A 14,766-nucleotide genomic window follows, 5' to 3' on the forward strand; every position below is an offset into this window, starting at 1 on the left:
TCCTTTTGTGGTCTTAGAAGCTTACCATCTGAATTGCTACTACCAGAAATAGGCCAGGACCAGATCATCTGGGGGTGAGGGACAAAGTAGAGTCTATCAATTGAAATATTTGCTTTGTTGCATTGTCTTAGAGTCAGTATCAGTGTCAGAATGAGAGTTTTGTAGCTTGATCCAATCTCTTGGGAAGGAAGAGGGGGATCCACTTATTTCCAAGGACACTTACTTTTCAACCACTTTTAGCTTTGGGGAGACCCAGGCCCGCGTCATGCTTTATACATGCACTTACCTGTTTCCTGTCTCTGAGTCAGAACAGTGGTTTCTTTGATTAGTCTTTCTAAGGAATTTGTTGGGATTCTTGAGTTTCTAATTTATAACCTAAATTTAATAGATGGATAGGAGCTGACGTGCCCTTTTTGTCTTAACCATAAGCTAAAATTGAATTTATTGCACCAATGGAAATTTTCTTTGGACTATAGATGTGCCAGACAGAAAAGATTTGGACAAAGAGTCACACAGAAGAGTGGGGCCACACATAAGCAGGGCAGTGTACTGGATGAAATTTAGTATGCACTTAGGAGTCACAATTTCATATGTAATATTCTCTTCTTTATGTATTGAAATGCTCATGTTTGTTTTTTCAAGTTCACATTAAAGAACACTTTTTTTTTAATTTTAAAAAACAAAGTGATGGATTGTTTGGTCAGAAAGGTGGTAAAGTTGTCTCTTGAAGCAGCAGACTAAGTTCCTAGAATTTTTATCTGCAATCATCTTTTCTTTTGTTCAGCATTGGAAAATTATCCATTGAAAAAGCTTTGGACTTAACCCTGTACCTGAAACATGAGACTGAAATTATGCCCGTGTTCCAAGGTTTGAATGAGCTGATTCCTTTGTATAAGTTAATGGAGAAAAGAGATATGGATGATGTAGAAACTCAATTTAAGGTAATAACCTGAAGTAGACTTATAGCTATATGGTTGTTGAATGCTTTCTTAAAGTTACAAAAATGTTATTCTTACAAAGTTTGGAAAGTGTTTTGTAAACCAGAAGGCACTTCATAAATGTGAGCTATTATTATCACCAGTCATAACCCCAGTGTGCAAGACTTCTGAGTCAAAATTCATTCAATGTCTTATTTGCCCCTACTAGAATGTAGGCTGTATGAGGGAAGTGGCTCTCATACTTTTATATTTGTATTCCCAGCATTTTGCCTAGTGCTTTGCCCAAAGTGCTTAATAAAGCACTTTAAAGCTCATTCATTGATTGATATAATCATTGATTTAATCTTTAGGAGCACTACGGTGTATTTATATTAAATGGTAGGTATGATCATGCTAGCATTTAAATCTGGTTCTCATAGGCACATTCACATTTTTTTAAACCAGTACCTTTATTTCATTGCATTTGTTTTGTTCTGCATTAATTTTCTGGTTGCTTTAGAACTAAACAAGAAGCACCAAAGTTTTCTCATCCCAGAAATGATTTATAATTGCTTCTTCTAAAATCTTATTAAAATATAAGCTGCCATTTTAATAATGTTGTTAGTTATCCAATCCAGATGGCAATATCATCCTGATTTTTAGGCACCTTTAGAGGAGACGAATATTGAAGTAACATTATTATTTTTTTCCCCACTGCTTTGGTAGTTAACGTATCAACAAAAGAAGTATGAGACTTTGAAAATTAGGGATGAGTGAAACAACATAAAAAATCTATAGCAGAGGTCATCAAAGTAGGGTTTGTGAACTTGTTTTAAAAAAGCTGATAACTATTTCGACATCGTTGATTTCTCTTGTAATCCTACATATTTTATGTATTTAAAAATATTATAATGAGAAGGGGTCCTTGACACAAAAGTAGTTCATTTGGTAATAAGAAAAAGTAAGATTCTTAGAGATAATAATGTCAGTTCTTGGTGGCATAAAACACTGAAGCTTTCTCTCTCTGTGATGTCCCTAGGCTTTCCTCATCAGGTTACTCAGGGACCTCATTGATAAGCAGACATGGACAGATGATGGCTCAGTCTCACAGAGAATGCTGCGCAGTCAACTCCTTCTGCTTGCTTGTGTACGCCAGTATCAACCTTGTGTTCAGAAGGCAGAAGACTATTTCAAGAAATGGAAAGAATCCAATGGAAATTTTAGGTCTTTTGTTATAGAATTAACCTATTGTTTCATTCCCCATTTCCTTACCCCCCCCCCTTCCCCTTCAGCTGGGCAAAAAGCTTATTTAAAACAAGGCACACACACACATGCATACACACACATGCTTTGCACCCCATACCTAGCTAAGCCTTCCCTTTTTCTTCAGATGGAAGGTTTTACTTAGCTATCTTGTTATTGAATCACTCAAGTATGGTGAGTGGGAGCATCTTCACATATCAGTTAAATATCTCACCCTTTGTCATTTGTAAAGAAGTTATTGATAAATTGTTCTCTTTATGAAGACTCTTAGGAACCCTGAGAGGCAAGGAAATTTGCTTTGTGTTGTATCTTCTGGTCATGTCAGCCAAGATTATAGCCTAATCTCTTCTTTTGGTTTTGTTTTTGGGCTGGATGTATGATTTCATTGATATAGGGAACACCCTTAGAGGAGGTTCCCTGTACCAATGCAGGCCAGCATTCCCTCTGACATATAACTTACAGAGTTACCAGGGGTCTTGAGCAGTTATCTCTGGGGTCTTGAGCTCAAAGTAGCTCTTTAAGGTGGCGGTCCCTAAAGTTTTTTGTTTGTACACTCTTATTGGTAAAAAAAAATTTGGAACATGTACCCCCAAGAAATGTATATTTACTTACATATTACACATATGAATTACTAATAGAACTTACACAAAATAGAAAATTTTGAAGAGGATGAGATGAAGATGAAATATTTGGTTCTAGAGGTGATAGTGAGCCACTGGTATTTATATAGTTAGATCAGCACTTTTAGGAATTTTCCTAGAATTTTCCCTTTGGCTGCTGTGTGGAGGGTAAATTTAAGTGGTAAGAGATGGAAGGCAGGGAAACCGGTTAGGAGATCATTGCAAAGTAAAGGCAAAGCGATGAGGGTCTGAACTAGAGTGGTGGCTATGCAAGCAGAGAGAAGGGGTCAGATGCTAGAGATGGGGAGGTAGACCTGAGGAGATCTGGCAGTTGATTGGCAATGTGAGGTCACTGGAAGGATGGTGGTACCCTGGATGGTACATACAGTCAGATGGTATCGGGAAGAAAGATAATGTAATGATATCCATGGATGTAGATCATAGTCCATCCAAGCCTCTTTATTTATCCTGTGTTATTCACTTTGTCTGTTCTGGGAAGTGTCTGTTATGGGCTATCTGGGAGCACAGGGTAAGAGTATAATCTTTTCTTTTGCTTTTTGGTGAGGCAGTTGGGGTTGAGTGACTTGCCCAGGGTCACACAGTTAATAAGTGTCAAGTGTCTGAGGCCAGATTTGAACTCAGATCCTCCTAACTCCAGGGCCCGTGCTCTATCTACTGCACCATTTAGCTGTCCCAGGGTGTGATCTTCTGAATGGCATCTGCACAGCTGCTGCCATATATTCCCCAGAGCCTTGTGGGGCTCTGATGATTCCCCGGAGCCTTATGTGGGCTCAGAAGAGGGGAGGTAGGGAGTTTGCAGATCACAGATAGGGAGCAGAGTGGGCAGTGTTGGGGAACTAAGTGGGTAGATAGGTTATTTTGAGACAAACCCTCGGATAGCTATTGCAAAGATATGACCCATCTTCCCACCCTCCTTCCCACAACACACTCCTCTAGTCAGTTCATTGTCCTGTTCATGAATAAGACCACGATTCTCACTTTGGAGACCACAGCTCTAAGGCACTGTTATATTTAACTTGAGCTAAGTGTTATGTTGAGGTCTTAATCCATATCCTTACTTTTGCCTGAAACAATATAGCCTATACAACTCTATTTTTGCTCTATATCTTGATTACCCTGGAGAATTAAGGAGACGTACTGTCTACATATGACTTTTGGCCACAGGATTATAGTATTAAGAAAGGTCTGAGAAGAGATCATTTAAAACATTTAAAATTCTTTGGTGTCTTTTGCAAACCATGAACTGGTAGAAGAAAAAAATTCATTATATTCATTCATTTAATACTTATCGGTCACTTAATCTACAAGGCACTGTGTTTGGGTGTGTATCTCTGTAACACACATCAGAAAAAAACCAAACAAACCAAAACAAAAAATCAACCAAATACTACAATGGGAAAATTTCATCATCACACAATTTTTCATTATTACACATTTATTATGTATCTAAACCCTATTAAATCTAATACTCTTACAAACTTTTTTTTTTTTGCAGCTTACCATGTGATGTGACCTCAGCAGTGTTTGCTGTTGGGGCACAGACCACAGAAGGCTGGGATTTTCTCTTTGAGAAATATCAGTTGTCTTTGTCCAGTACTGAGAAATACAAAATTGAATTTGCCCTGTCTACTAGCCATGATAAAGAAAAGCTTCAATGGTGAGCATTCTTCCCACTTTTGGAATGATGTGAATTAAATTAGAATGAATTAAATTAGATAAGGTTATATTGTCATAGCTTTGGTTTCCTTAGGTACTGCTTGCTTATTTAGTAGTAGACAGCCATGCACACATCGTACTGCTATGATACATCCTTTATAGCATCAAATCCAATGTGAAATGGAAAATATAATGAATAATTTCAGAGACGCTAGACAGCAAAGTTTGATATGTGAGTTTATCTTTAAGCACCCTCAAAACAACATAACATTGTGATTCACCCATCTTTATTTTGGTCTTCCTGTCTCAAATGTCTTTCCGTTCTAATCCATCTTCCACTCAGTCATCAAATTGATCTTCCTAAAGCACACATCTGACCATGTTACCTCCACCCCACCTATTCAGTCAACTCTAATGGCTCCCTATTGCCTCCAGGATCAGAGAAAATCTTCTCTTTGGCTTATGAAGCTGTTTATATCCTCCCTTCCTACCTTTCCAGTCATCTTAAACATTATAGCCCCACATACTCTTTGATTGTGGGACATGGGCTTCTTTATTGTTCATTGAATGTGACACTCCATCTCTCAGTTCTGAGCATTTCATTGGCTGTTCCCCTTGCTTGAAACTCTTTCCTTATCTCCACCTCTTGGCTTCCATGAAGTCTTAGCCAGTTTTACCTTCTATAATAGGCTTTTCCCAATCTGCCTTAATGCTACAGTCTTCCCCTCTGTCGATTATCACCAATTTAATTCTTTATGTGTCATTTGCACATTGTTGAGAGGGAAAGGGGCCTTTCTGTCCTTTGCCTTTCTATCCCCAGTGCTATTAAGAACATAGGTGCTTAATAAATGCTAGTTGACTAACTAATGGTCCCAGATATATATCTTTCCCTCTTCCTTGTGTTTCTGATCACTGCTGATGTATTTCTGTGAAGATTAGGCATCAAGGACACAGATTTAATACCCACCTGTGTACCCTTTATGTCTTAGTAGTACTAGGTTTATTCTTCAGACTGTTTCATGGATGTCAGCCATAGCTGTTTCACAAGTAAAGCATCATTTACATTTATTCTCATTCTTTTTTAGGTTGCTGGAGCAGAGTTTTCAGGGGGATATAATAAAAACTCAAGAGTTTCCAAGTATTCTTGGTTTGGTTGGCAGAAACCCAAAGGGTTATCTCTTGGCTTGGCAATTTCTGAAGGAAAATTGGAATAGAATCATACAGAAGTAAGTAGCTCTGTCATAATTTGTAAATTTCTTTACTCTATTTTCAAAATAACATCAATCTTAGGGAGGTCTGAGTTGGAGAAAAGGAGGGAACTAAAGTGATCACTGAAAAATCTTCTGAAAATATGAAATCCTAGTGAGATGCTCCCTGATATGTATTTCAGTAATACCCTCTGCCTCCTCTATCCCAAGCCCTGTAATTCCCTTCTCCCTCCCCCAACCTATGTTAACCCAATTCATTGTTCAGTCTAATTCCAATGTCACAAGGCCTCCACTGAGCCCACACTAATCTCTCCTTTTTCTGAGCTCTCCTAGCAAACATTGTGCGTACCACTTCCTTTTATACTTAATCATAGACTGCCTGGCTTTGTCACTCAGCCACCTCATATGCATGTCTTGAGTTTCCAAATGGATTTTAAGTTCCCGAAGGCAGGGATCATGTTTTATATTTCTTTTTACTTTTTTCTAGGTTAAACATCATGCTCTGTCTGGGCTGGCAATTCAACAAGTGTTTGGTAAATGAAAATTTCAAAGTATATCTTGTTAATTGTCATTTCTAGGTTTGAACTTGGCTCAAATTCTCTAACAGACATGGTGATAGGAACCACAAATCAGTACTCTACAAGAGAACGACTTGAAGAGGTAACATTTTCCTAACTAAACTTCTTGTGTCACAAATTACTAAAAACAAGGTAGATTAAAACACATAAGGAATTAGACATAGGGGAGATTTTCAGTTATTACAGTCACTTTGACATTGCCATACTAAAGTGAACTTAGAGGCACCTAAGACAGCCATCGTACTCACACCCATGACTGTAGATGGGCATTCTGGAGTTAGAAGATTTCAGCTCGCAGGGAACTTCTAGTCCAGGGGTGGGAAGCCTGTGGCTTCGAGGCCAGTCAATGAATCTAGTCAAAGGGCTGCACTTGAGGACCTAGAAGGCCACAGGTTCCACATTCTGGTCTAGTCCAATCCCTTCATCTAACAGATCAGGAAATGGAGGCTCAGAGAGGTTGTGACTTAGTTATATAACTAGATAGTAGCTAGGCCAGGATCTAGGTCTCTTGACTTTCAGGCCAATGCTTTTCCCATTGTATCCTGTTATGCACCCTATTCCCCACAGCGTTTATATAATATGCATTCCTATGCCAACATACAAAGCCTGTGCTTGTATGAATGAAACTTATTTGGCAAAATAAAGTTTTTTTAAAAAGTGTGTATGTGGGGGGGGGGAGAGACAGCGAGGAAGAAAGAGAGAAGGTAGGAGAGAGAGACAGTCCTATCTATATAGCAAGTAAGTATATTCTCGGTTAAACCAGAACAATGCACTGGTAAATGGTGAGTTCTCAAGTCTGGATAAGCAAAAGACACCCATATAAAAAAAAATGACCTCAAGAAGACTATTTTGAGTAGCTTAAGTTCAGTTCAAATGTATATAATTTCATCTACAGACATGGCTTGCATATGAAATTTTGGCCAATGCTGGAGTTTTAGCTCATGTAATTTTTTTCTTTGGTGATCAGCTATGCCTCTAATCTCATCTGTAAAAAAGAGAATGGCTTGGACTAGATGATCTCTGAAGTCTGTTTCAGCTCTAAAAAATATGAATTTATGTTTAATGTAAAACAAAAACAAAGGGAAAAGACACTTTTTTCATTTTTTCCTCAAAAGGTGAAAGAATTCTTTAGCTCTTTGAAGGAAAATGGTTCCCAGCTTCGCTGTATCCAACAAACACTTGAAACAATTGAAGAAAACATACATTGGATGAATCAGAATTATGAGAACATCAGAGTGTGGTTACAAAAAAGCACCAGCTCATTGTAACTTTTCACATCTTGCCGGGTTCCTGTGATCTACTGTAATTACCAGATTTTGTGATAAAGGTGAATTTACCAAGGGAAAAAAACCCCTTTTTTGCTACAAGATGGATATCTTTTCTAGCATCTAAAAAAAAAACCAGTTTCTGGCTCAACTCCACTCATTTTTCTACCCCCCATGACTAGCTATGCATTTCTCTCAGCAGGATTATTGACACAGATATTTACAGGTGCCAATTCAGTATAAGCCTTGTACCAAAATGTAAAGGATGCTTGGGTGTTTTTCACCTGAATCCAGAACCTACTGCTACCTACTATGTATTAAGACCAGTTTCCTCACCTGTAAAATAAAGATAACTCGCATGCAACCTACCTCAAAAGGTTTTAAGAAAGATCTTTAAAAACCTCACATTGCTAGACAAGTCTGAATATGTATGAAGCGTATCTATTATGATATTTTTTCTCCTCCAGGAAGGAAAAGTGAGAGGAATATCATGATGATTATCTTGAAACTAGTAGGGGCTAGAACAAATATGCTCCAAGATTAGAATATGAATCCAATGTTAAAAAAAATTAAGAGTTCCCATTAAGGCTTAGCATAGGGGTTTCTTACCCTGGGGTGTGTGGACCCCCAGGGGTGGGGCCCCTTGAACTTAGATGGTAAAAATTACATTTTTATTTCAAGATAATTGGTTTCCTTTGTAATCCTTGTATATATGCTATTTAATGATTTTAGAACATCCTTCTGAGAAGAGGTCTGTGGTACAAAAGGGGCTAAGAAGCAAAAATGTTTAGCTGAGATTGAGCTGGAGTGATGTTGCTTGGTGATAAGGTGGTAGGAAGAGAGAAGCACAAATGAATTAATTTGGTCTGACCATGAGTGCTTGAAGGAGTTAGGAAATTGTAATGCCAATGAAGGTCAATTAGGTCAAAGAATATTAACTGTATTATCATTAGCACTAAAATGTCAACATACTGCAAGGTAACTGAAACTACATAAACACACAAGTCAAAATGAGAACCAGCTGCCTTTATAGTTTACATGAATTAAAAAAGATACCTAGGATTTTGTATTAGAACATACTAGGCTTCTTAATATTTTGGAGTAATGATATTTCAGTGGAGAAACAACTTGAGATGTAGTGACTTAAAAGAGTATTAATGACACTTTTCTAGATAATGTTTTATAAAGTTGCATTTTCTGTTATTTGAGAAATGTAATTTAATGAACATCAGTCATACTTTTCAGTTTTTTCTTATTAAAGAAACACAACCAAAACTAATGAAGGTAATTTTAATGGAAAGTTTGTTGTTTTAAATAAAATGGAATCCATTTGAATGAAACATGGGATTTATTTTATGTTGGACACTAGCTTTTATCTACTTGTGGAAAAGTCTTATTTTAAACTGATACAACACTCCCACATCACAGTACAGTTACCTTGTTTCAGAAATGAATTGTCATCTCTGGGCTTCTTTGCCCCTGTGCACATAATAACAACAACCTTCTCTCTCAATCAGCTATGGGCTGTGTTCAGAACCTATAACCTATTAAGCTTCGCCAACAGGATGTAGGCAAGGGCAGATGTAGTACCCATCCCACAGGGCTTATCCTCCATCAGAGGCAGGGTTTTGGTGGTTGCTGATCTTTTGTTTTTAAAAGTTCCTTGATTTCTTCAAGGAAGTCAATGTCACAGAGGCTTGTCTTTACAAATGAAAATTCTAAGTGTGTTGTTTGGAGATATTACTGCTATAAAAAATACAGTTTTTCAAATTTAGTCTATGTGATACGAGCCTAGCATCTCTTCCTATCTCAATATCAGGAACTCAAAATATTAAAGATCATATGAAGCAACTGTTAATATTCAGCTGTATGTTCAGTGCCATGTCCAGAAACTCATTTACCTTCAAAACATTTTATTAGCCATTCACACCTCCAGAACAGTGGTTCTCAGACTTTCTGCAATGGTACAATCTTAAACAAAACTTTGGAAGAGCCCATGTAGGAAAGCCTTCTAAAATTATTTTTAATGCTCAATATCAATAGAACGTTCATCAAACCCAAACCAAACCCCAGCCCTCCACCTCAGGGTGCTTCACACTTCCTTGAAGTGAAACACTGTTCTAAAACCTCAGAGCTTGACTGAAATTGTTGTAGGGAGATGAAACACCAAGTTTCATGGTTTGTTTGTTTTTTTAAGCAGCAAAATTATTTTTGTCCTTACTTGGCAAACTTAATTTCCTTGAAGTCTGTACAGTGCAAAGACTAACATTTTAATATTGCTTTTAGAAGTTATATTCAAGTCTTACATATAACGAACAGAGATACCTGCATTCATCTCCAATGACATGCAGAACTGAATATGAAAACAAAAATGAATTGTTGAAGGCACAAATGCATTCCAAGAACTTATTTCTATCTGTACTTGACATCAGCTCTGAGTCTGCTCTTGCCACAGGGTGACAGGAATTGGCCATGTTCTGTTCTGGTAATGATTTTTCCACCTCAGCCTCAGTATGCTTTATGCATGCAAGCCCAGGAAAGCCTGCCTTCTGGGAAAAAGGGAGAAGAACTGAGGAGGAAAAAAAAAATCACATGATGCATTTTGCTTCCTGCTCTGTAGAAAAGGTACTATCCAGGGTTGTTATTGTTCTTTTAGTATCAGCAGCCATGGTGGAGATGTGTGCATCTTACACAATAGTCCATATTTGATCTACAAATTCTTATTAGTCATTCACCCAAGGAAATGTCTGGTGCTGCCTAAGAGACGAGGGGCAAAGGGTAACCAGCAATCAGAACATTCCAGAACACTGAAAGCATTTCTCAAATGTTTTAAAAAAATATTGGAAACCGGAAGAAACTTACTAAAATTGACAGGCACTATGTGGAGAATATGTGCAAAAGTTTGCAGACTTTTTTTTGGTTGCCATAAGTAACACTTCATGAAATATATTTCTTAAAAATATAAAGCATCCTTTCCCTCCCAAATGAAGAAAATAAAAAAAAAGTTTATCAATGTTTAGTACAATAATATAGGCAACCAAGACATATCCAGTCATTTCCTGGAAAAGAACATGAAACTAAAATTTTCAGAATGTCAAGACTCCACAAATGCCACTGTACAAAAGCCACCCCAAATAATTGCTTTCTGCTGCAAGAGGCTTTGGTTTGCTTAAAGTCACCATCCACCATTTGAATGAAGATTTTCTAGCATGTGCAGATAGCCTAAAAAAGTCAAAGAAAAGAAATTCAGTGAAACATTTGATATGAAACCCCCCCCCAATATTCAAAGTACCATAAATGTAGTGGATAGAGTAATTGATGGCACAGAATAAGAAAAAAAACCTGTCTAATAAGGTTATTCACATACTGGGATAGACAATGAAAGGCAAGCAGTCAAAAAGTAAGCCACATCTCAAAAAACCATCAAGAAACTAAATAGTTTGTCCAATGTATTTGATCATAAAAATTTTATTTGGTTTGCAAGATTTTCAACAGCTCTAAACACATTACTACTACTCTCCAACTATCATCTTCTTCTGTTGCTTTTTATAGCATCAATAAATTAGGAGAATATAGCCATTCTGCCCACATCCAATATCCTCTCCCATCCTGCCACCTGATTCCCCTCCAACTGATAAAAATAAATAAAAATGAGATACAGGGAATCAATAACTTTTAGGTTGGCTATCTAATTTTCATTAGGCTTATCCTGATTTCTTATAGATCCCAGGCACGTTGTCAGGGACTGTACATTCATTTTGATGGCTAGGACAGATTTGTCTATGTGGGATAGATTAGGACACTAAGGCAAGACCTTTATAAGATCTGAGATTCCTTTGTGTCTTCTGATTCTAACCTAAGGTGACCGAACAAATAGCTACCACAAGAATCTACTACTTTATTTCTCAGATCTTAAAAGTTTTTTGTTCACTTGTTTCAGTTGTGTCCGACTTTTTGTGACCCCATTTGGGGTTTCCTTGGCAAAGATACTGGAGTGATTTGCCATTTCATTCTCCAGGACATTTTACAGGTGAGGAAACTGAAGCAAACAGGGGTAAGTGATTGCCCAGGATCTCATAGTTAGTATCTGAGGCCAGATTTGAACTCGGGAAGATAAGCCTTCCTGACTCTAGGTCTAGCACTCTATCCACTGCACATTAAAAGTATAAAAGTAGTCAAATCATCCTGCTTCTCAAGCGCTTCTTTTCCTATGAACTCCCCCATCCCTACTCTTGTATTTTGCCTTTTTTTTTTTTAAATTAGTTCAGGCCTATTATTTCATCAGCTTACTCTGTCCACTGAAACAGAATGGTAATTCATCTGCAACCAAGAAATTTGGCTGAGGAATTAAATAACTTGTTCAGAGTAACCCATCCAGTATGTGTAAAGCTCTAGACTTGAACTCAGGTCTTTTTAACCCTGAGACTGGCTTATACCGCAAGGCTTCTCATTTTGCTCAACATGTATATCTTGGGGTCACATAATTTTAAGTTGTGACATACTATTCACTTCCCTGTTGCTGCTGTTTGGAATAATATTCTCATTTACTCATCAGCATTTAGATTTTGAAAATTCAAGCATATCAAGTTTTCTACTTGCAGATTTAAGTTTTCTTTAATAGGTTGGTAGGAGATTGTAATGTGTAGCATTTATAAGATTAACATGTTTAAATATTCTAGTAACAGAATTCTATTATGAGGTGCTTTGGGGAGAGTGAGGATGTAAATTACTGAATGTGTATTTCATGCAAGGGGTACCCAAAGATGCATTAACTATGTCAGGTGTAGTTTTCAGGTACAGTTAGAATATGCGGCTTATACTTGGTTACAATTGTGTTCATTTAAAAGGATTTCTTCCAAATCTTACCCAGTAGTCTGAACTTTTAACTTGTCTTTTCTCCATCAGCTTTTGACCTGGAAGATTTCTCTTTTGCCTGAAAAGAAAACCAAAATTATTGGTGGGAATTCTCCCTTTTCTGTATTAAAAATAACAAACTGAATCAAAGAAAGTTTGAAGAAGAATATGTCTCTTAGTAGTTCAAACTGTGGGGAAATGGGGCAGCTAGGTGGCACAGTGCATTGAGCACCAGCCTTGGAGTCAGAAGGACCTGAGTTCAAATGCGGCGTCAGACACATAACACTTACTAGCTGTGTGACCCTGGGCAACTCACTTAACCCCATTGCGTAACCCCCCCCAAAAAACCCCCAAAACCCCAAAAAACTTTGGGGAAATGGCTAAAAGTACCAGGTAGTATGTAACCCCAGGTTAGTATCTATCTACCGTCTCTCTGTCTACATGTCTGTCTATCCATCTAATCTATAAACTCCCTCATCAGATAGGATCATGCCTTTAATTTTTTAAGGGAAAGGTGTGATCACACTTTTTTTTTGTCACAACATATGATTCAAAATATAACATGAAGCTAAATATTTAATATACTCAGGAGATAATTCATATTTAGCTGTTCTCCATTTCTCTCATCTCTTGGGATACTTCATTGGATATAAGCAAATTACAAGTACATGGAGGTGTCTGACTTATTTTAAAGCATTCCAACACTTCTAGAAAATTTTTTTTGAAGAAACCACATACTTCTATTCCCCAAACTGATAGCTTCTGTCTCATTATGGTATGCTGATTCAGGAAAACAGCCATTCTGAACTAAAGAAATGTCAGAGAATTTGGCATTCATCTAACACAACTTTCTTCCTCTTCCTGAATGCTTTTGGTGACAGGTAGTTCTTTATTCCTCCCATCTATGGATAGCTCTAATTAGCTTATTTTGAGTTGAAATATTCTTTCCTTCCTAATTTCTATCCAGCATTCTGTCCTCTGAAGCAACAAAAATGAAGTCTACTTACTCCTTCTCCCATAAGAAAGCCCTTCAGGTTATTTAAAGACATGGCTACAAAAATATCATGACCTTTGTCAGAGGTCTCATGAAATAAAAACCAACTATCTGTAGTATTCTCTTAATCTTTCATTCTAGTAGCTGCTATCAAAAACATGGCTCCAAAAATTTATTTTCAGGGATTTTATCATGCAATCCCAACATAAATAAGACCTATTGGGCACTTTAGTTATTATGCTGTTAGACCCAAGTCCACTATCACACAAAATGTTGAAAAAAAAGGCTTCAGTAAAAAAGAAATAATTTTCAAAAGGCAACTGTTAAGAAGTCAAGGAAGGGGTCAATTATAGTTCTAAAGCACCAAGTCACTTTTTTTTTTTTAGAAATTAACTTAAAAAAATTTCTTGACAAGAGGGAAATTCAGAAACAGACTATTAATCTTTTCAGTGGCAAAAAGGATAAGCAGCTACTTCAGGGCCTTAATTGTTAGACCAGTCCTTGTGCTTATTTATTACCTTGGATTTTCCACCATTCTTAGCAGGTTTGGTGCTGGAAACATCCTTTTCATCTTTTTTCTAGAGGAAAAAAAAAGGAAATTTCATTTAATCATTATTATTATAAATCTAAGAAATAATCATTGTCCTCAATCAGATTAATTCAGATTATTCTATTCTGCAATATGATAAAGCCCATTTTCATTATAAATAGGGGACTAATTTAATATCTTTAGATATCATTCTTTTGAACCTTATACAGAGTTTCTTTATTAAAGGAGGTTCAATTTAGACAGACAGTTTTGGGGAATGTTGATAGATGGGTCATGATGTTCAAAATCATGATTCATCTAGAACTAATGTTCATCAAAACAAGACTAGTCTTATATTTGGATTGGTTTTTATGTGTTAACATGGGGCAGGGGGGGAGTACTGAGATTATGGTATTATAACAACAAAAACAACCAGAGAACTAGGGTGGCTTCTAAAGAGAGGAATACAAGATACAAACATTCAACTGGGGAAAATAGTATTATGAGGAGTTTCTTGGGGTGAGATAACTGAATGCAGTAGCAGGTGAAAAATTAAATCTTCCATATTTAGGAGGGATTAGAAGTTCTGTGACTGACAGCTGTGCTTAGTAACAGCCAGGTGGGGAGGGGGAGGGGAGAAGGTAATAAATTGAAATCTAGTGTGTTCATTCTGAAAACAAGAAAGGGCACGTTTTCACCCTACCCTTTCTACATGAAATGCCAGGTAGCAATGCCATGGAGTAGAAAAAGCACAGGACTGGTAAGGAGTCGTCCTGTGTTTTAGTCAGAGCACTGGCTTTTCTTTGTATCCCAAAATTTAGTACAATACTTGGAACATAGTAGATGCTAAATAAATGTTTA

At 37.1% G+C, this 14,766-nt stretch overlaps 2 protein-coding genes across 10 annotated transcripts in view; one reads left to right on the top strand and one right to left on the bottom strand.

Moving 5' to 3' along the window:
* The window catches only part of ERAP1 (endoplasmic reticulum aminopeptidase 1), a 46,415-nt gene extending 37,547 nt beyond the window's left edge, over positions 1-8,868 (top strand). For both annotated transcript variants that reach the window (XM_021009054.2, XM_021009064.2), the window contains 6 exons: positions 785-941; positions 1,957-2,141; positions 4,317-4,478; positions 5,563-5,703; positions 6,264-6,345; positions 7,379-8,868. In XM_021009054.2, the coding sequence (XP_020864713.2) occupies positions 785-941; positions 1,957-2,141; positions 4,317-4,478; positions 5,563-5,703; positions 6,264-6,345; positions 7,379-7,531 (880 nt within the window). In that variant the 3' untranslated portion in view covers positions 7,532-8,868. The remainder of the gene's footprint in view (positions 1-784; positions 942-1,956; positions 2,142-4,316; positions 4,479-5,562; positions 5,704-6,263; positions 6,346-7,378) is intronic.
* Positions 8,869-9,424: 556 nt separating this feature from the next.
* Positions 9,425-14,766, bottom strand: part of CAST (calpastatin) — a 122,751-nt gene continuing 117,409 nt past the window's right edge. For all 8 annotated transcript variants that reach the window (XM_078153114.1, XM_078153112.1, XM_078153115.1 and 5 more), the window contains 3 exons: positions 13,895-13,954; positions 12,395-12,461; positions 9,425-10,750 (listed from right to left, as the gene is read on the bottom strand). In XM_078153114.1, coding sequence (XP_078009240.1) covers positions 12,411-12,461; positions 13,895-13,954 — 111 coding nt within the window. In that variant the 3' untranslated portion in view covers positions 9,425-10,750; positions 12,395-12,410. The remainder of the gene's footprint in view (positions 10,751-12,394; positions 12,462-13,894; positions 13,955-14,766) is intronic.

Source organism: Phascolarctos cinereus, unplaced genomic scaffold (assembly GCF_003287225.1).
Source record: "Phascolarctos cinereus isolate Bilbo 61053 unplaced genomic scaffold, phaCin_HiC Scaffold_4;HRSCAF=312, whole genome shotgun sequence".
NCBI classification, from domain to species: Eukaryota; Metazoa; Chordata; class Mammalia; order Diprotodontia; family Phascolarctidae; genus Phascolarctos; species Phascolarctos cinereus.